The sequence below is a fragment of the Mauremys mutica genome, chromosome 9 (assembly GCF_020497125.1).
Source record: "Mauremys mutica isolate MM-2020 ecotype Southern chromosome 9, ASM2049712v1, whole genome shotgun sequence".
Lineage (NCBI taxonomy): Eukaryota > Metazoa > Chordata > Testudines > Geoemydidae > Mauremys > Mauremys mutica.
This window is the reverse complement of record NC_059080.1, coordinates 26272720-26293565: the sequence shown is the minus strand read 5'-3', so window position 1 is coordinate 26293565 and position 20846 is coordinate 26272720. Positions and strand designations below refer to the sequence as shown.

Here is a 20846-nt window from a genome sequence, read left to right as displayed (position 1 = left end):
AGACATCTTTAGCTTGATTTTTAGCAGGTCAAATTATAGTCTAAGCAGGACTCTAAGGCTGTCTTCATCACTAAAAAAGGTATGTTTTTACACAGAGGTAACTGACTTGAGTTTGCAACCTTAATGTAAAATCTTAGCAGAGACAATGAACTGGTGATTTTTACCTCAGTGTAGCTAGCTGAGGTTCAATACTATGCCCTCCACCTGGGGTTGACCTCAACTAGCTACACTGAGGTAAAAACTACCTGTGTGTTGTCTCTACTAGGATTTTACATTGATAGAGCTATCTTGACATAAAAGTACACATTTTTCCAGGGAAAACATAGTCTAAAACACAGCTTGCCAATTTTAAGCTGTGCCTACAGTGACATTAACTGGGGCTTTCAATTGACTTAACTAGCTCAAATGAGCTAACTCAGTGGAGGTTAAAAAAACAACAACTTTTTTTCCCTAGTCTAGACAAGGATTGAGTATTTCAGAGTGAATCCTGCTGAAGAGCAGAGTTGCTTGAAAGCATTTTTTTTTATTTCTCAATAAACTGACCTCTCTGCTGAACAAGTGCAGCCTAGTAACTACAATTTTCCAGAGCTTCTGCAGCTTAGAACTTTTTGGACTTAGTATTTAAGCTGAAGTTTAATTCACTCTTGTTCCTGAATAAATTGTCATTTTGAAGGCTGTATTGTTGCTATTAATTCAAGCAAAAATGGAACCCTTCCCAGCAACCCAGAATATTGATAGGATTTTCAAGAATGTCAAATATTTTATCTTATCAGAAATTATTCCTTTTCTGTTGAAATCCATTGAAACAATTGTATTAATCAAGACTCAAACCAAGCTACTATTTTCACTAGAAAACATTAATTTAATGATTTTAAAATGTATTCACAGATATACCAGATATTCTAAATGTACCTTGGGTAAAAGTCCTTTAGGGCAAGGATTGTCTAAAAGCAGAGACATAACCATGACATAACATTTTTATGGGTGCATCAGTGTCAGCAATGGAAATGGCCTATGTGGAGCCCTAGGTTGTAGCTGTTTTGTAACTGTTTGGTGGCTGGAATTCCCATTATGGTCAATGGTATTTCAATATATAGACAGGGCCAACGAGGCAGGGGGGAAGCCGGTACAAATTACCGGGGCCTGGCTGTCTGGAAGGGGGCCTGGGCCCCAGCTTCCCTGGCTTTGTCGGCCCTGTTTAGCTGGTCCGCCCTTGCTGAGGGGCCCGAACCTGCTCTCGGCGGCCATGTATATAGATCAGCTGCTAGGATTACATTCGGGAGCATCTTTTTAAGGAAGATAAATAACCGGTAACTCAAGAAGTGTGAGAGAATTTTGCATGGGGAGGTTGTAGTGATTGGGGTGGATGATATTTAAAAAAACAAAACAATAAAGTTAAAATGTCTTTCTGTGCTGGATACCCTGGATATAATGGCCAGAGATGTTATTCAGTGCATATTTCTGGGCTTAATGTGATCTCCATTTGAGCTTTGGACTGCACCTATGCTGAACAAATGGTCTTGAGTTTCAAAAAGCTTATTGTAATAAAAGCACCTCTGGTTCAGTTAGAGGAGTTTCTGTGTATTTATTTGACCAGAGTTTTGGAAGAGACCGAAATTTAAAACGTGAAAAAGGGTTTTGTGTTTTAATATCATCGCTGTTTTCTTGGAAAGATGAGTCACTCTCTTTGTCCACGAGACAGCTCCTGAGGGCAAAGCCGCTACATCGCAATAATTTGTTCTGAAACTCTGATGTGATAAAGTAGTAGAGGATTGGATCCAGACAACAGTTCAAACTTGCAAGACATAAAGAAACTGGATGAAAATGAAGAGTGCTTCTGCGTATGGCGCAGTTTGTAATAACATTCTGTTTCACCATCATAAATAAAGGAAAGTTTATATGATATGGTGTGAAACATATGAAGAATACAGCTGCACACATCAGAATCATCCGTAAAGCTTTCTCTTTCTCACTTCTCTGTTGCAAGGGCACTTGACACTCCTGTAGAGAGTGTCTCATTTTCCAAGTGCAGTATGCAATAATAACTAGGGGGACCACAAACCCTAATAATTCAGCTATTGTTACTGAAGTAATAGAAGCTTCCATAGTCATTTGCTTCACTCCAAGATCTGCAAAGCAGGTGTTTGTATTGTTGGATAAGGTAGGACTTCTCAGGATTGGAACTGGTGAGCAAGCAGCCCCAACAATGATCCACACAACAGCACTAATGGTGACATCATACTTGCACTTCCAGTCTTTGGCTTTGAATGGATGGAGGAGGAAAAGGTACCTTTGAATGCTTATGCAGGTAAGGAAACAAATACTTGCGTACATGTTGAGATACTTCAGGTAGAAACATAACTGGCAAAGGAAACTCCCAAAAGGCCACGTGTGGTTTATATAATAATACACTCGAAGAGGTAATGAGAGAACATGTACAAGATCAGCGACAGCCAAATTAATCATAAAAATAACAGCTTTGTTTTTCTTCCTGATGAAGCGACATAAAACCCATAATGCAGCACTGTTTGTCAGAAGACCAGGTATGAATATTATGGTGTAAGTGGTTGCGTATAGGGAGGACTGAAATCCCATATGAGGATCAGTGCAGTTTCCTGAAGATCCGTGGCTCAGCATCTTGAATGTATCTGTGCATTCATTTAGGAGATGACGGGGATGGAAGAAGGATTTCTGTAGAGAGTAAAAACAAAGACAGGAAAGGCAAAAACTGTTCAGTGTTTATTAATATTGATGTTTGTATTTTCTAATTCAGACAAAAACATTTAAATGAGACCTTACACATAGTAAATACCTATTGAAAAGGAAGAAGTATAAAGAAAAGCTTTGTGGTTCACTCTATTACAGAAACTGAGATTAAAATGACAAGCAAAGAGGATGCTTTTACCATCTGTGGTAGGGCCATAAAAGAGATTTTTGTCACTTGACCAAGCGCCCAATACAGTTATCAATGGAATGACTCTGTAGCCATCCCAGCATGAGTAGTTGTTTCTGGAACATCTGCATCCTTGGGTCATATTCACTTATTGATTCCAGTCATTCACCAGCCCAAAGTCTTCTGGGATTTGGGTATAGACACACAAGCTATCCGGAAACCCTATTCTGCCAGGGTCCCATAGCCAGCCAGCACTGATCAGAAAGTTGTGTGGGTTGACTAGGAAGGATAAAGAACTGGGCCATCTCTTAGATGTGCGAATTCAGTGCATCAGCCAGCCAGCCTTGACTGGAGGTAGTCCTATGGAATTCCATCCAGAACGTAAACCTACTCTGACCAGTGGCAGATTAACAAATTTGCCGCCCCTAGGCCCACAAAAAATTGCCGCCCCCCCGCACCAGCTCACCTCCGCTCCCTCATGGCAAGCCTGGGAGGGAGTGGGGAGAAGGAGAGTTGTGGCATGCTCAGGGGATGGCGGAGGTGGAGTGATGGTGAGCTGGGGCAGGGAGCAGTTCCCTGCCCCCCCCCCCCGAAGAGTTACTCCCCTTGCCCGCCGGCCCCAGGTCACCTCCACTATCTCCCGAGCACGCCAGTACTTGCTTCTCCCTCCCTCCCAGCACTTTCGCGCGGCAAACCTGGGAGGGAAGGGGAGTTGCGGCGCACTCAGGGGATGGCAGTGGTGGAGCGGAGGTGAGCTAGGGCGGGGAGCAGTTCCCGGCCCCCACGAGTTACTCCCAGTGTCTGTGGGCCCCAGCTCACCTCTGCTCTGCCTCCTCCGATCGCGCCGCTACTCGCTTCTCCCTCCCAGGGGAGGAAGGAGGGAAGTGCGGCGCGCCTGGGGGAGGAGGCTGGCCAGGGATTTGGGGAAGGGGCAGAGTTGGGGAGGGGGCGTGAGCAAATTTGCCGCCCTAGGCCTAGGCCTTGGCCTTGTTGGCCTAGGCGATAATACGCCACTGACTCTGACAGTGTCCTAATACCACAGTGACGCTGTTAATCAGCTCGTTGCCGGCTGCCAGGCTACTCTTCAGATCTCTAGGTTCTCCATAACATTTGACTCCATTCATTGCACACTGTATTCAAACGCCCATCGAATCAGTGTCCCCATGCAGACCTACAAACGTCTCCAACAAGATATTAAATAAATATAGTTTTGAATTAACTGAGACTGTCTGAGCATCTTTAACAACTGCCATAGAGGTCTTGTATTAGATTATCATAAGTAAAACAATAAATAGCTTAAATAAGGGACAAGGCTAGCAGACAGCAGACTGTGGAGGAGGTCTGTGATGGAAAGGAGCAGACGGATCCATCAGAGCTCTGGCTCCATATTTAGGACTAATAAACTAAACTAATATCTAACCAAATGTGCGTCAGTTTCTATGTCGGTATCAGAAATGCATTACTACACACATGGCATAATGCAGTCATCATTTTGTAATAACAGAAAATAACATCTAACCATTCTAGACATGATGGGAAAAATATCTCTCTGCAGTTACCCCAGAAGTTCTCCAATTTGGGTGACATTCACCCATATGCACCTGCATAAATCTCTATGTGCCATAGATGCCCAACATTGAGGGCTTAAATGGTGCAGAGGTACTTGTGCAGGCCTTCTTTACTGTAATGAATTTCACCCTTCCTGAGTACCTTTTTGGGGAAACATTTTCTTAGGCAAAGGGATTACTGTTCATGCAGCAGGTTATAAAATGAGGCACAGATAACACCATCATTTAAGACTAAACCATGTAATTTTAACCCGGGCACCAAATGCTATGAATATAATTTTTAAATTGACCACAAGGTGTCACAGCTGGATCGGAGTTAATGTCTCTTTTGCTTCTCTCTAAGAGATCAGAGCCTGATCTTGCAAAATCTTTATCATAGTGCTTGAAAATCTGACTGGAATTGATGACAATGTGTAATGAATAAAGATATGATTTTGGTGTCAATGAAACTGCTCACACTTGTAAGCCCTCTAGCTAGAATTTTCTAAAAAGCTCCTGGCCAGAGTTCAGAACCCACAGTTGGGACCAAATTTTCAAAGGAGCTCTGGACCCAGGAGCTCCCACTGAGAAGTTTGTAGCATGATTTTCAGAAGCGCTCATCACCTACCATGCACATGCTGAGCTCTTCTGAAGTTCTAGCCACAAATTTTGATTTCTAAATAGGAGCAGAGCACTCTGGCCCCAGTTGTGTGTGCTGAGCCCTCCTGACAATCCCAGCCTGTGTTTAGTAGTGTTTGCAGGATGAGGCCCTTACCTTTTACTCAAAGACTCATAGTCTTTAAGGCCAGAAAGGACCATTGTGATCATCTAGTCTGACCTCCTGCGCAATGCAAACCACAGAATCTCGCCCACCAACTTCTATAATAGACCCATAACCTCTGGCTGAGTTGCTGAAGTCCTCAAATCAAGATTTAAAGACTTCACATTACAGAGAATCCACCATTTACCTGCTAGTTTAAACCAGCAAGTGACCCTGCCCCATGCTGCAGAGAAAGGTGGGGAAAAAACCAGGGTCTTTGCCAATCTAAGCTGGGGGGGAATTCCTTCCCAACCCTAAATACAGTGATCACTTAGACCCTGAGAATGTGGGCAAGATCCAGCAGCCAGACACCTGGGAGAGAATTCTCTGTAGTAATTCAGAGCCCTTCCCATCTAGTGTCCCATCTCTGGCCATTGGGGATTTTTGCTACTAGTAGTTGCAGATGGGCCACACATTATTGTAAACAGTCCCATCACACCATCCCCCTCCATAAACTTATCAAGCTCAGTCTCAAAGACAGTTAGGTTTTTAGCTCCTACTATTCCCCTTGGAAGGCTGTTCCAGAACTTCACTCCTCCTCTGATGGTTAGAAACCTTCGTCTAATTTCATGCGTAAACTTATTGATGGCTGGTTTATATCCATTTGTTCTTGTGTCAGCACTGGTGCTTAACTTAAGTAACTCGTCTCCCTCCCTGGTTTTTATCCCTCTGATGTATTTATAGAGACCAATCATCTCTCTCCTCAGCCTTTGTTTGGTTAGGCTAAACAAGCCAAGCTGCCTGGGTCGCCTTTCATAAGGCAATTCCCATCTTTTCATGTGCTGTGTATTTATATCTGCCTCTGTATTTTCCATTTCATGCATCTAATGAAGTGGGTTTTAGCCCACGAAAACTTACGCCCAAATAGTTAGTCTCTAAAGGCATGGCTACACTTGCAGATGTAGAGCGCTGTGAGTTAAACCTGCCTTCGGAGAGCGCAGTAGGGAAAACGCTGCAGTCAGTCCACACTGACAGCTGCTTGCGCACTGGCGTGGCCACATTTGCAGCACTTGTAGTGGCATTGGGAGCAATGCATTATGGGCAGCAATCCCAGCATGCAAGTGACTGCAATGTGCTTTTCAAATTGGTGGGGTGGGGTACAATGTGACAGTGAGTGTGTTGTGTGTATGGGGGGGAGAGAGAGTGGGGTTTTGGGGGGCTGAGAGCATGTCAGCGTGCTGTCTTGTAAGTTCAGACAGTAGCAGATCCCCCCCTTACTCCCTCTCTCTCACACACACAGCATTCCACAGTAAGGGCTTGCATGCTGGCTGTCAGAAATGGAGCTTTAAAAGGGCATTTCCGCATTCCTACAGGAGTTCAAAACAATGACAAGAGTGGCCACTTGACTTAAGGGGATTATGGGACGTTTCTGGAGGTCAATCAGAGCGCAGTAACCCAACACCTCGTTCACACTGATGCCCGTGCATTGTAACCAAGGCACAGCAAATGTTATTCTATTCGCCGAGGTGAAGTACCAGCAGCGCTGTAGCTGCGGAGACAGAGCGCTCTACGTTCCTTGCCAGTGTGGATGGGGAGTGAGCAAGGCAGGGGCGACTCTAGGCATTTTGCCGCCCCCAAGCACGGCAGGAGGGTCTTGCCTGCGGGAGGTCTGCCGAACCCGTGGGACCAGCGGACCCTCCGCAGGCAAGCAGCCGAAGGCAGCCTGCCTGCCGCCCTCATGGCGCAGGCAGAGCGCCCCCCGCGGCTTGCTGCCCCAAGCACGCGCTTGGCGTGCTGGGGCCTGGAGCAAGGGTTCCCGGGGCTCCTTTACTGCGCTGTAATTCGCAAGTGTAGCCAAGCCCTTTTAAGGTGCCACAAGGACTCCTCGTTGTTTTTGCTGATACAGACTAACACGGCTACTACTCTGACACCTTTCATAAGGTAGAGTTGCCATTCCTCTGATCATCCTAAGAGCCCTTCTCTGTACCTGTTCAAGTTTTAATTAATATTTCTTAAACATGAAACAGTATTCCTGATGAGGTCTCACCAGTGTCTTGTATAACGGCAATAACACTTCCTTATCTCTACTGGAAATACCTTGCCTGATACATCCTAGGATTCTATTAGCTCTTTTCACAGCTGCATCATATTGATAGTCATCTTGTGATCAACCAATATGCCCAGGTCTTTCTCCTCCTCTGTCATTTCCAGCTGATACATCCTCATCTTACAGCAAAAAATTTTGTTGTTAGTCCCTAAATGCATGCCCTTGCACTTTGTACTATTAAATTTCATCCCATTTCTATTACTCCAGTTTTCAAGGTTATCCAGATCTTCTTGTATGATATTCTGGTCCTCCCCCATGTTGGCAATACCTCCCAACTTTTTGTCATCTGCAAATTTTATTAGCACACTCCCCCTTGTTGTGCCAAGGTCACGAATGAAAAAGTGAAATAAGATTGGTCCCAAGACTGATCCCTGAGGAACTCCACTAGTAACTGCCAGACAGTTCATCTTTCATATGACCCATTGTAGATTCTCCTTTAACAAGCTTCTTACCCACCTTTCAGTTCTTATATTAATCCCCATCTTCTCCAATGAAACTAATAATTTCCCATGGGGGACTGTATGAAATGCCTTACTGAAATCCAGGTAGATTAGATCCACTGCATTTTCGTTGTCTAAAATATCAGTTATCTCAAAAAAACAAGATCAAGTTAGTCTGGCACGATCTACCTTTTGTAAAACCATGTTGTATTTTATTCCAATGATCAATTAACTCTGTTCTTAAATACTTTCTCCTTCAAAATTTGTTCCAAGCCTGTGCAAACAAATGAGGTCAAACTAATGGGCCTGTAGTTTTTTGCATCTTTTTGTTCCCTTTCTTAAAAAATAGGTACTTTATTAGCAATTTTCCAGTCATAGGGTATGACCATGAGTCTACAGAGCTATTAAAAATCCTGTTTATTTGGCTTTCAATTGCATGTGCCACTTCCTTTAATATTATTGGATGGACATTATCTGTACCCCCCCCAGTTTGGTCCCATTAAGATGTTTGAGTTTGACTTCCACATCGGATGAGGTAATTTCTTCTTCCATATCCTTCCTTCCATTACCTACCCTGCTACTACCCCGAAGCTTCTCATTACTCTTATTAAAAACTGGGGCAAATTATTTGTTTAGGTTTTTGGGCCATGCCTAGATTATCTTTAATCTCTGCCCCAAATAGTGGGCTCACATTTAAATACTGGAGAGTTTTTTTGCCCTGGGGTAACTAAGGGCCTGATTCCCCTTCCTACCCCCCCCCAGGGGTTCTGAATATCCACAGCCTCCGTTATCTTCAACTGGAGTTGTGGGTACTTAATTAAATCCAGAGTAACTTTACTCCAGTCTCTGCAGAATTTTGCTGATTCCTTGGAATAAGCATAGGGAAATTTAGATATTACTGCAAATGCTAAAGTAACCATTATCTGAAGCAAAACTGGCACGTTTCTAAGGGTGACCAATGTAGTTAGGAGGAAGTAATGCTGACTGTATTTAGCAAGGGTGCCAATATCCTGTTGTCTGGAGCTATGACAACAGGGCTTGACAGTATTCTAAAACAACAACAACAACAAACACTGTCAAGGTATTTGTCATCATTTTTTTAAGTCCCTACTTATTCCATTTTGCAATTTTCAAGAGTTTACTCTTCTTTCCTGTCATTCTTTCAAAAATGCACTAAAGCAGGTTGAAGACTGAAAGAAAAAAATGCTTATATAGATAAATATACATGAACTTTGCTCATGTAGGAAAAGTAGGTCCAGTTTTGACCATTAACTTTGGCAAAGCAGATGTTAGTGTGAGCTAGCGTGCTTTTGTTTTTCAAAATCAAAAATGTATATTTTTAAATATGCACAACAGATGTCCTTGGAAAAGCTGTGTGTAGCTTAATGTGAATGGTCTGACAGTGAACAAAGTAATTGCTGCTGAAGAGAGAGATGACCATTGGGCGGGGAGTGCTGCTGCCAGTGGTCGGAGAAAAAGCAGCAGGCTGAATGGGTTAAGTTGTCCTTGATGTGCTTGTCTGCACTAGGCTAACTGATCATCTACTTCTTTTATTCCTCACTGATCCCGCCAGGGGGGTCTGTGCTGGCAGCACCTATGAGGGAGGTGACACCACAAAAGGTGATGGCCCCTTAAGCTTGGTGCTGCTGCTGTTCATGGTCTCAGAGCACTTGAGGTATTTGCTGTCCCCAAGGTTATTGGCCCATCTTACCAGTCCCCTCTATAGCCACACCCATCTTGCTCCTTGCCTTCAGGACTGCTCACCTCCGAAAGGGGTGAGTGGGGCAGGCCATGAGTCTGGAACAGGGAGAAGGATGGCACTGGCCAGAAGGAGGATGGGGTCATCTAGGGCACTCAAGCAAACTCTCAAAACGTAACCCTACAGGAACAGCTATCAGGGCATTGTCAGTGGAGGCCCTTAACTGTGGAATTCACTTCCCAAGTTGTCCAACAGAGCCCATGTTCAGTGACCTGGCATGTCCATCTCTTTTCTCAGCCTCGCCCCTGAGAATGTGCTTGGCCTTGCTTTGCATTTTTTGTACAGAGGGTGTATTTTGATCTTTAACAAGGTACATGTGTAATTGGGCACTTTTTTTTTAACATTAAAAATTGATAAATACAACTAAATTAAACCTTATTCCAAACAGACCAGTGAACAGTCATAAATTGCTAGCACCTTTTCCTGGCTACTGTTGGTACTTTAGCATTACTTTACTTCTGATTTACAGCAGCATTGGTGAAGCCAGTATCAGGCCCCTTGAGTTCTAGGGCTGTACTGTCCTCTTTAAAAGTCCCCACCAGCCCCAACTCCCTGGTGGACACATGAAATGTGCTGTCTTTCTGGGTAGTTGTCTTCCCAAGACAGAGTTCAATATCGATGTACTAATTAACTCCATCTCGCAACAGACATGAGGGCTGCCTGAAGACTCAGTGTTAATTAAATCCTTGCTTTACTGGTAAAAACTGCTCTTTGAATCCAGGGGGGAGGGATAGCTCAGTGGTTTGAGCATTGGCCTGCTAAACCCACCCAGGGTTGTGAGTTCAATCCTTGAGGAGGCCACTTAAGGATCTGGGGCAAAAATTGGTCCTGCTAGTGAAGGCAGGGGGCTGGACTAGATGACCTTTCAAGATCCCTTCCAGTTCTAGGAGATTGGTATTGGAAGCTATTTCTCTGCCTGATGGCGAGTAATAGTGAGGCCTTGGCCCTGTATTTCTGAGGAAGCTATGGGGCTGGAAATTGCTAGGTGGTTCACAGAGAAATCAGATATTTGTATCTAACTATGCTTTTTGAAGGCTGTGGCTTGTGGTTTCTATGGAAGGGTGTACAGACTTTTTGTTGCCTCTTGGAGAGGCCCCCAAATCCTAACACACCTGACCTCCATGTTGTACTCATAAGGAGGCCCTGCCAAGCTAACCAATAACATCGGGCTTGGGGGGAAATTCGCATCAAGGGTTTAGAGGCAGCTCAGGAACCAGCCAGGAGCTAACTAAATGCAGCTGAGATTTTTTTGGCCTCAAGGCATTAAAAAGAGAAACACAGAGATTGTGCTGACCAGACTTGAATGTGGGGAAAACATATGTGCCACTCTGGCTGGCTCGTACTTGTTTTTTGTTTAGTAGCCTCTTGGTTGTAACACACACATGGAATGAATGCAGCTAGCACCCATTGACAAGCTGCTGTCAATTTAGATTAAATCCAGTTCTCCTTCAATAAAATACTCCCTGAAATAAAGTATCAGAGAAGTAGCCATGTTAGTCTGGATCTGTCCAACCCCTCCAACGCATCATCAGTGATCTACAACCCATCCTGGACAATGATCCCACACTTTCACAGGCCTTGGGTGGCAGTCCAGTCCTCACCCACAGACAACCTGCCAACCTGAAGCATATTCTCACCAGTAACTGCACACCACACCATAGTAACTCTAACTCAGGAACCAATCCATGCAACAAATCTCGATGCCAACTCTGCCCACATATCTACACCAGCAACACCATCACAGGACCTAACCAGATCAGCCACACCATCACCGGTTCATTCACCTGCACGTCCACCAATGTAATATATGCCAGCAATGCCCCTCTGCTATGTACATCGGCCAAACTGGACAGTCTCTAAGGAAAAGGATAAATGGACACAAATCAGATATTAGGAATGGCAATATACAAAAACCTGTAGGAGAACACTTCAACCTCCCTGGCCACACAATAGCAGATCTTAAGGTGGCCATCCTACAGCAAAAAAACTTCAGGACCAGACTTCAAAGAGAAACTGCTGAGCTTCAGTTCATCTGCAAATTTGACACCATCAATTCAGGATTAAACAAAGACTGTGAATGGCTTGCCAACTACAAAACCAGTTTCTCCTCCCTTGGTTTTCACACCTCAACCTAGAACAGGGCCTCATCCTCCCTGATTGAACTAACCTCGTTATCTCTAGCTTGCTTCTTGCTTGCATATATATACCTGCCCCTGGAAATTTCCACTACTTGCATCCGAAGAAGTGGGTATTCACCCATGAAAGCTCATGCTCCAAAACGTCTGTTAGTCTATAAGGTGCCACAGGATTCTTTGCTCCCTGAAATAAGTGATTTTTATTTTGTGTGTGTTCACAGCTGAACCTCTGGTGAATTTTCTCTCTTGCCTTTCTGTCTCTGGCCCCTTGGACTCTTTCTAAGTGCTGCCCTCATTTACACCTGGGTAAAGACAATGATGTTATGACTCAGTTATATTTTCTAAGACCCTGGAAAAATATGAATGTATTGTAGCTTTTAATCATCTAAATATATTTGCCATTTTGGTATTGTTATTGCAGTAGTGCCTAGAGGTCTCAAGCAGGTTCAAGGTACCATTATATCAGATGCCGTATAAATGCATACTAACAATCCGTTCCTGTTGTGAAAGGTTTACAGGGTAACTGAAGACTGGAAACACAAAATGGGTGTCATTACAAGGGGAGGGAGGATGTAGGTAAAGGTGATAGCAACGTGGGTTATACAGAGTAGCCATGTGCTCAATTAATCAGGTTAAGCCAATAATTAAAATACACATAAATGCAAAGAAGCACTAATATATCAGCAACCTAACTTTCTGCTATGTACTTAATATGGTCTTTATTACAGTAGTCATCAGTGGAAACTGCCGGAATTATCATTACTCTGACTCACTGTGGTCCCCACCCAGTTCTACATTTCTGTGGTATTGTGCTTAGGATTTCCAAATTCAAAGAGGCAGTAGAAACCTAGTCTTTTCATCATTATTATTTATTTATTTGTTTATGAATTATATAGAAGTAGCCCTAATTCCAGATCCAAACAACCCCAAACTTTGAATCTGAACTTTATGGCAAAGGTTCCTCTCTGGAATTATAGTCAAATACTGCAGCAGTGGGGAAATGCATCTTTTTAATAAAAATCCACTTGATGACTTGAAATAGTTTTCTAGGGTTTCTGATTTAAGTAGACGAGACTTTCTACAGCTTTTGTTTAAATAGTAATTACCATTAGCTTTTTAACACATGCAACTTAAAGAGAATATGTGAAACAGAACTGAATGATCTGTAGTAATATCCTATAAATTAATGTAATGTTTTCTGTAGAACAGTTTTCAGCTGTTTTCTCATACAGTCCTTCTATCACAATGCATTGCTTTTTACTTACCCACCCACTCAGAAATGAAACAACAAATTGCTCTTCTATCAAAGGCTGCTGAGGACAGCCTACCAATACAAGCATATGTTTGAAGTTTCTCTTGAAAAAAGCATAGGATAGAATTGCTGAATATTGTTATGTCTTGGATTTACAACAGGAAATGTTCAGCAAAAATAAATCTTACCTCGTTCTAACTTCCATTCTTCAAGAAGGAAATATCCACAGCGAAGGGTAGGGAGAAAGCAAAATGGTTTTTATTAGCTACAGTTTATGCTCTAGATTCCAACGATAGAGATATTTTTAAAAACTTCTCACATGAAGAGAGAATTTTCACCCTCTTGCCCTAGTACTCCAAAATCCGCTGACATCTGCAGACTGATGCAGTGACTGAATAACAGGAAATCCTCTATTTTTTTTTCACTTAGCCACCCAATGTGTTTTCAGCTACTGACATTAAAACCATTCAGATGATGTTATTTTGATGCAACTCAGGCTTTAATTTTACACAGAATTGGAGTTTCTGCTATGTTCTGTGCATGCCCTCAGTTGAGCTATACTTTAGTTTTTCCTGTGATGTTTTGTCATTGTGGACTTCATCTGTTTGCTAAAACTGTGTACACACAAAAATCTGCTAGTGAGCAAATACTAAAAAGGTGGCACGTGAGCTGATTTTTCAGTGGGACTCTCACTGCCCGGGTCCTAGCCACCTGTCTGGGGGGCTCTGCATTTTAATTTAATTTTAAATGAAGCTTCTTAAACATTTTAAAAACCTTATTTACTTTACATACAACAATAGTTGAGTTATATATTATAGACTTATAGAAAGAGACCTTCTAAAAACTTCAAAATGTATTACTGGCACGCGAAACCTTAAATCAGAGTGAATAAATGAAGACTCGGCACCCCACTTCTGAAAGGTTGCCAACCCCTGATATAAGTAGTTCAAAATGACTGAAAGATGGGAAATTTTGGTTTAATTTCCATATCCGAAATATATGATGGTTTATAGCTTGAATGTTCTAAAAGTACTCTCATCTTATACAGGCATGTAATGTCCAGTGTCATGTATTCCAGATATAGCTTTCTCTTCTCTGCCTTATTCATTTCCTTTTCTGTGTGTATAAGATATCCTTTCCTTATGCATGGTACTGCATGCAGTGGTGATGACCAGGGGCGGCTCTAGCAATTTTGCCGTCCCAAGCACGGCGGCACGCCGCGGGGGGCGCCCTGGCGGTCGCCGGTCCCGTGGCTCCGGTGGACCTCCTGCAGACGTGCCTGTGGAGGGTCCGCAGGCATGCCTGAGGGAGGTCCACCAGAGCTACGGGACCAGCGGACCCTCCGCAGGCACACCTGCGGGAGGTCCACCGGAGCCGCCTACCGCCCTCCCGGCGACAGGCAGAGCGCCTCCCGCGGCATGCCGCCCCAAGCACGCGCTTGGCATGCTGCGGTCTGGAGCTGGCCCTGGTGATGACATATTACTTTCTGGGTTGTCAAAAAATGGCATGTGTACATTGCAATGTGAGTTACTATCAGTTGCATTGTTTCCTGCTGAATGATGTGATGTGATGATGTACATCACATATCATGTCCCAACATCTGCAGAGATAACATGGCAGCACTGTAGAGCTGGCGTAGTGCTCCCAGTTCTTAGTATAGATGCTGACTAAATTGAAATATATTCTTTCCCTTGCTATAATATCCTGCTGGGTTGGTTTTAGGGCCACTCAAAACAAGCAGATGCACACTGGGGTACCAAGATGGAAGGAGAAGAGGGAAAGGTATAATCTACAATAATTTGTTGCTTAAATCCTCTGGCAATTGCTGTGGGGCAAATCCTGATCCTTTCCCTCCCCATCCCACTGCATTTGAACATACAAAATCCTTAAAGCAGTGGTTTCACCATGATTCCTCTGTGCAGGGGAAGGTACCAGTTACAGTGAACAGGCGCTATTTGGTCCAGCCCGCCATGGCCCATGAAGCAGTGCTTCATAGTGGTTCTCTCTGGGGCAGTAGAAAATAGTTGTCGGGGGAAGGGTTGTCTAGATGAAGTGGGAATGTAGCAACTACATGAATCTACTAGTCCAAACCTCCATGTGGGGGAAGAGGCAGCAATTGCTATTACACCCCAAGTATGTACTTGCTTTCTGCAGCCTGCACAAGTGAAAAGTTCTATGGGGAAAAGAGCTTTGTGCAGGTCCATGGTTTGGCCATACATGCTTATATTTTAAAACTCATAGACAGATCTATGGGGTCCTGAATTATTCCTGCTTGTTAATCACTTTAATTAGATCTGCATATGAATAAGAGTCAGCAATGTCATGTGCTTCCTGCACTCACTGGAAACTTTGAATCTCAGTGTTGGGAGGACAGTGACCAGGTTTACAAATTCAAAATTCATTTTCTGTGCATTTTCTCCAGTATTTGCTTCAAAGTGGCTGTTTCAGCAAAGAAATGGCACACTCATTCCCTAAAATGTCCACAAAACCAAAGGGGTGGGAACACAGTCCAACTGAGAGAGTTTTAAAATGTGGGCTTTTCCCCTGTAGTCGTATTTTACCTCTTAGTTTATTTTGCCCTCTGAAACCTTTTCACACATTCTAGGTCATTGAAAGCATCACCGAATGCACTATTATGTGACATCGCTGACAACCAAAGTTACACAGGTTGACAATCGTGCCCACAGATATTAATTTTCCTTCTAATGGACTGAATAAACTCTATGTAGGTATGTTTTTGCTTAACTATCCTTGCTTAAGTATAGTTCTACATGAGTGCACGTTTTACAGGGTATAACCTCTGCTTTTATAAACGCTGACAGAAGGTACAAGGAAGTTGAAAGGGGCAGTGAAATTAAATGTATATCCTTTTAAGCCTATAAACTGGTATTCTGTGGGCAGAAGGACAAATGCATATCAACATTTCTCTAAACTGAGAACATTGTTTTCATATCAAACAGGATGCACCTGAAGGATGTATGTAAAACAAGGTTGTACTTCTCTGAAGTAAGGGGTTTTACTCACAACAAGTGAAATTCACCACTGGGCAGAGTCCTGGCACGAAGCCCATGCACTACTTAGAGAGCCCACTTAAACCTGACCTTCATGAGTCAAGTGGTGCATATGACTCGTTTAGGCCCTCTGACAAGGGCTGAAGTTCACCATAAAGGATATAAATAGTGTTTACAGGAGTGACATTCATTTAGACTTAGATTTATTTTAAAGTGATTAATGGCCATGTTAGTCTTTACCTTTTGTGTTTTGACACTTGCACGCACCTTGGGTCAGGGACTGCAGAATTACCAACCTCAAGCATTCGCAAATCATGAGTCAGGCCCCACAAATCATGAGATCTTCTTAAAAAGCATGAGATTTTAATAAATAAATAAATTTGGGGTTCTTTTTATTTACCTGGTGGGTGATGAGCTTGTAGGGTGCACTCAGGTCATATTTTCAGAGTTTTGCTCTGCAACAAGGGCTAGAAACTTGCATTTTAAAAAATAAATAAAGCTGAGATTCTCACCAAAACCCTTGCCTCCAGTAGCAGCAGCTTGAAGAAAAACACAAAACAGTGTGACACCCATGATAAAATTGTCAGTTGGCAACCCTCTCTTACTCTGTGTACATTGCCTAGCAAAACAGGGTTCTGATCTTTTGGGGGAGAGGACCACCACTTACCTCTGAAATACTGGTAGTATTTCACCAGGTACTACTGAAATATTAAAAGGCACATCAGGTGAGGGATTGTGTGTCAAACCTGCAAGGAACAAGCCCTCTCAGAAGTAGCCTATAGGCGTAGGTATTTTCTAGGTAAGGCCTGGGTATAAGTTAAGGCAGTAATGTAATGAGCCAAAAAGGCATGTAAGACAAGACAGTAGCTTAGCTAAACAAGGCATAAGGCCCAAAAAGCCTTAGCATAAGCAGCTAACCAAGAGTAACCATAGATCATAAGATATCACAAGATAGAAGGCTGGAGTAACTGAACTGCTGACAGGTAACCACAAGCTTACTAGTTTGTACCTGTTTGTGATATTTTACTTTAGGAACATCAACAGATGTCTGACCACAGGAATGCCATGGTAACTAATGATGTATATGCTAATAAGCTTGAGGTAAATGGACTCGTAACTTATGGGAGAAGGGCACCCCAACATTAATAGGGTAAGGAAGTACAAATAAGGAAAAAAGGAAAAACTTATAGAAAACTTTGTGTTAAGCCTTGGTATAATGTACTAGCTTCTAAGGATAGTTAAAGTAGAAGAAAAATGTCTTTTTGCTAGGAGTAGAATAAGATTCCCCCTCCCCACACTCCCTTAATCAATTAGCGTGTTGAATGAATGAGGTGTGAATGAGCAAGGCATGGAAGGCAGGCACCTCCAGGCAGCTAGTTGGAGAGGGGATGGAAGCCAGACCCAAGGACAATCAAACTTGTCAAGTGGGCTCACTAAAGAAGAGCAGACATGTTGACGGCCTCGGTGGAGGGGGGGGGTTAGAATCAAGCACCTTCTTTTGGAAACACCTTCTTTGAACAGTATTGGGACAACACCCAGAAGGAAGCAGCACAAAGGACCAATGGACGCAGATTTTGAATCTGACACAGACTTGCATGAGAGGGAAGCTGCTATAAATGTGAGGTGTCTTGCAGAGGACCCTGGGTCTTGTCAACATCGGAGCATTGATCCAGATGGGCAGAAGCCCGGCTCCACCCCTCCCACATCTAACTCACCTGGCCAGTGAAGTTAAGGGGAACAACTGGTTGGGAACAACAACAAGACAGAGTGTGTTTGTGTGTGTGTGTGTGTGTAAGTGAGTGCATGAGTGTTAATATAGATTATATGCATATGATACAGTGTTGATTGATACATGTATTACCAATGAATGTGGTGTTTGCCTTATTCCCCCTGAAAAGATCCTGTTCAGTACTTTAAGTACAACAACCCCACCTCCCCTGCACCCAGATTCCCCCACACACACCCCGGCTGAGCTCTAACCACTTTCATTTGGTCCCCTCTGCAGACTCCCATTGCCCCTGCACCTGGAACCTCCCTGTGCATCCAGATCCCCCACTGAGCTGCCTGCACCCAGACTGCCCCCCACAGAACCCTCTTACCCCCCCCACAGGACTCTCTTACCACCATCTGGATACCCCCACACTAAGTCCCTCTGCACTTGCATCCTGCTGCTGGCTGAGACTCCCTGCCCACACCTGGTGTGCCTGGTGCAAAAGGGGCAGGGCCCCAGGGTGTTTCTGGGGCAGGCCTGGCCCTTGTGCTGTGTCAGGGTCAGGTTCAGTCTCACTGCCAAGTCCCTGTTCCAGGGCGGTGGGGGAGGCTGCAGGGTATTCTCCCACCTCCATGCAGCCAGTGGCCTGTGCTCCCCACTGCCGTGGTGGAGCTTCCACATTTATTTATTGTAAAAAAAAAAAATCAGAATTTTAAAATATTATGCACTGAGTTTGATGCAGAATTCCCTGAGGAATATGGGGCGCTGTACAGCTGAGTTGGTGGGACTGTGAAGGGGATGCTGGACAGTAGGGGATCTGTGGGTGGGGGAGCTGGGCAGGGGGTATGGTGTGCTGGGTGCTGTGCAGTTGTGGTGGGATGTCAGCGGGAGGGATCTCTAGGCAGGGGGTACGGGGCATAGGGGTCTGTGGGGGAAGTCTCTGGGTGAGGGGGCGCTGGGCATAGGGATCTGTGGGGGGAGTCTCTGGTTGAGGGGGCACTGGCATAAGGGCAGGGCACTGGCAGGGGGGCCGTGTGGAAGGGGCACGCTGGCAGTGCAGGGCTGGGCGGGCCAGTGTGTGTCTAGCAGTTTGGGGTTTGTAAATAGTGCCCTTGTGCTGGGCTGAGTGGGGCCACTCCTGCTGCGCTGCATCTCATTGCCCCCAACCGGCCCCTCGCTCTGCGGACCGCCCCCATCACATGCCTTATTTCCCCAGTGGGGGCCCACAAATATGTTTGGCGCCGGGCCCACAAAAAGTTAATCCGGCCCTGGTTCCAGGGAACTGAATATGAAAGCAATTTTCAGATTGCATATGAAGCAAACTTACTGTAAAAGGAGTGGAGGAAATGACAAGTAAACCTGCTGATGCAACCCACAAGGTCTGACCCATGGGATGTGTGGTTCTAGATCATGTGATTACCATTTCCATTCGTGAACCACCATCTCTCAACCAAGTAGGCTGTAGAAATGCTGAAGTGTGAGCCATACTAACCAAAAGGGTCATGAGGCCTGGGCCTAAGCAGAAAATGAGTTGGGGATGCTGTTTAATGTTGTACGTCTAAACCAAATAAAAGCCCTTTCATTCCTGATTTTTACTTTCAAATTTCAGAGCCAAAGGAAATCAGTGCAAATCTGTAGATGGGACTTTCTAAAAGTGGGAGGGGAGAGAAGTCAGGTGTTTTCCCATGGGGAAAGACATAAGTCTCATGTCATATTCACATATTGGGTGTAGACTGTGATATCTGACAGGGGTCACTTTTACTTTAGTCTATATCGAGTCAGTATATATGATCTCTTCCAAGTCCATTATGCAAGCCAAGGAGTGAGGCAGGCAGAGAGAGGAGCAACAGCTTTGAGAAGAGACTGGTGCACTGGGAGTGCTGTCACAGTGGAAGGGGAGGTTATCCCTTGCAAAGACTTCCGAGCTGTTAGCCTTTAGAGCAATGTAGGCTCATAACCCGCAGGAATCGAGGCAGAGAGCACATCAGTTTACCAGTGTTGAGAAAACTGTGAGAAAATAGATGTGGCCTCACTTTTTAACTGCAGGCCTATAAAAAGGAAGTGAAAAAGAAGAGCCGACATGTCAGAAGCTATTACTGGGATGGCTGCTTTCAGAAAAAAATGGCAAGAGATCTCAAGTCTCACAAACAAGAAGCTTCGTCTTTAGTTCTCCTTCTGGCACTCACAAAGGGCCTTTTGGACTACAGGGCAAGAATAAGAATGGGCAATTTGATTTGCTGCCACAGAAATTGTAACATTAAGAGAAGTCATCAAAATTTTCTGCAGAGCAAATAAAAGCAGACATTCTCCCTAGAGAGATCAGCCTGTAACTTTGTTTTTCTATAGTTTAGCAATCTCCACTTTATTTGAAGTGATGTTGATACATTTTTAAAAGCACAATTTGAACACTGCTGTTTCTGCGGCGGCACAGATTCTGATCTTCGCTGATTGTCACTCCAAATACGGACCCTTTCACTGCTGAGGCCTTGTCTTCACACAACAAATCTGCTGCTTTAACAATACTGCTGTAGTCACAATAATATAACCCCCACTGGTGTCTATATCAGTATAAAGGTACTTATACTAGTGTTGCTATTCAGGGGTGTCATTTCCTGTGGAGCAGGGGAGTAGAAGGGGGAGGAGCAGCTTCCCTCCACCGTCAGACTTTTCATAGGTCTATATGCTGCACTTCCCCCTTGCTACCCAAAGACTTTGGAGCTTATAACATAACCACATCTAGTGTTCTCTACTCTGATACAACTCTCACCCCACCCTAGAATTTCTCTGAAATGATGCCCCTGTTGCAATTCCTGTACAAGAAAGGCAATAAACAATATCAGTAAAAAGCACCTGAAATCCACACTAGGGGTTGCACCAATTTAACTATTCTGGTAGAAAAATCAACTTCCTGATAGAAATAGTTATTGGCATAAAAATGGTGTGTAGACAGTTTCAATGCAGCTAAGGTTGGTAGTAAATCAAATGTGTAGCCCTTTGCAGTCTTTGACCTAGATGACTGAGTGCTGGCCCCAGTTCTATTCTAAGGCCTGGGCTACACTAGCAGGGGGGGTTCGAACTAAGATACGCAACTTCAGCTACGCTATTTGCATAGCTGAAGTTGAAGTATCTTAGTTTGACTTACCTGACCATCCTCATGGCAGCAAGTCGACTGCCAGGGCTCCCCCGTCGATTCCCCTTACTCCTCCTGCTGAGGTGGAGTACGGGCGTCGA

At 44.1% G+C, this 20846-nt stretch overlaps 1 protein-coding gene across 1 annotated transcript; it reads right to left on the bottom strand.

Annotated features, from left to right (window-relative positions):
- Positions 1-839: 839 nt before the first annotated feature.
- On the bottom strand, positions 840-13253 carry LOC123377748 (putative P2Y purinoceptor 10). The gene is made up of 2 exons (XM_045030981.1): positions 13082-13253; positions 840-2691 (listed from the first exon to the last, which is right to left on the bottom strand). Exon 2 carries the CDS (start codon positions 2635-2637, stop codon positions 1537-1539), a length of 1101 nt encoding a protein of 366 aa, XP_044886916.1. The 5' UTR covers positions 2638-2691; positions 13082-13253; the 3' UTR covers positions 840-1536.
- Between the last annotated feature and the right edge of the window lie 7593 nt (positions 13254-20846).

What these genes read in the sequence shown, in the direction of transcription:
- LOC123377748 (XM_045030981.1), bottom strand. Translation starts at nt 2,637, where the DNA reads ATGCTGAGCCACGGATCTTCAGGAAACTGCACTGATCCTCATATGGGA.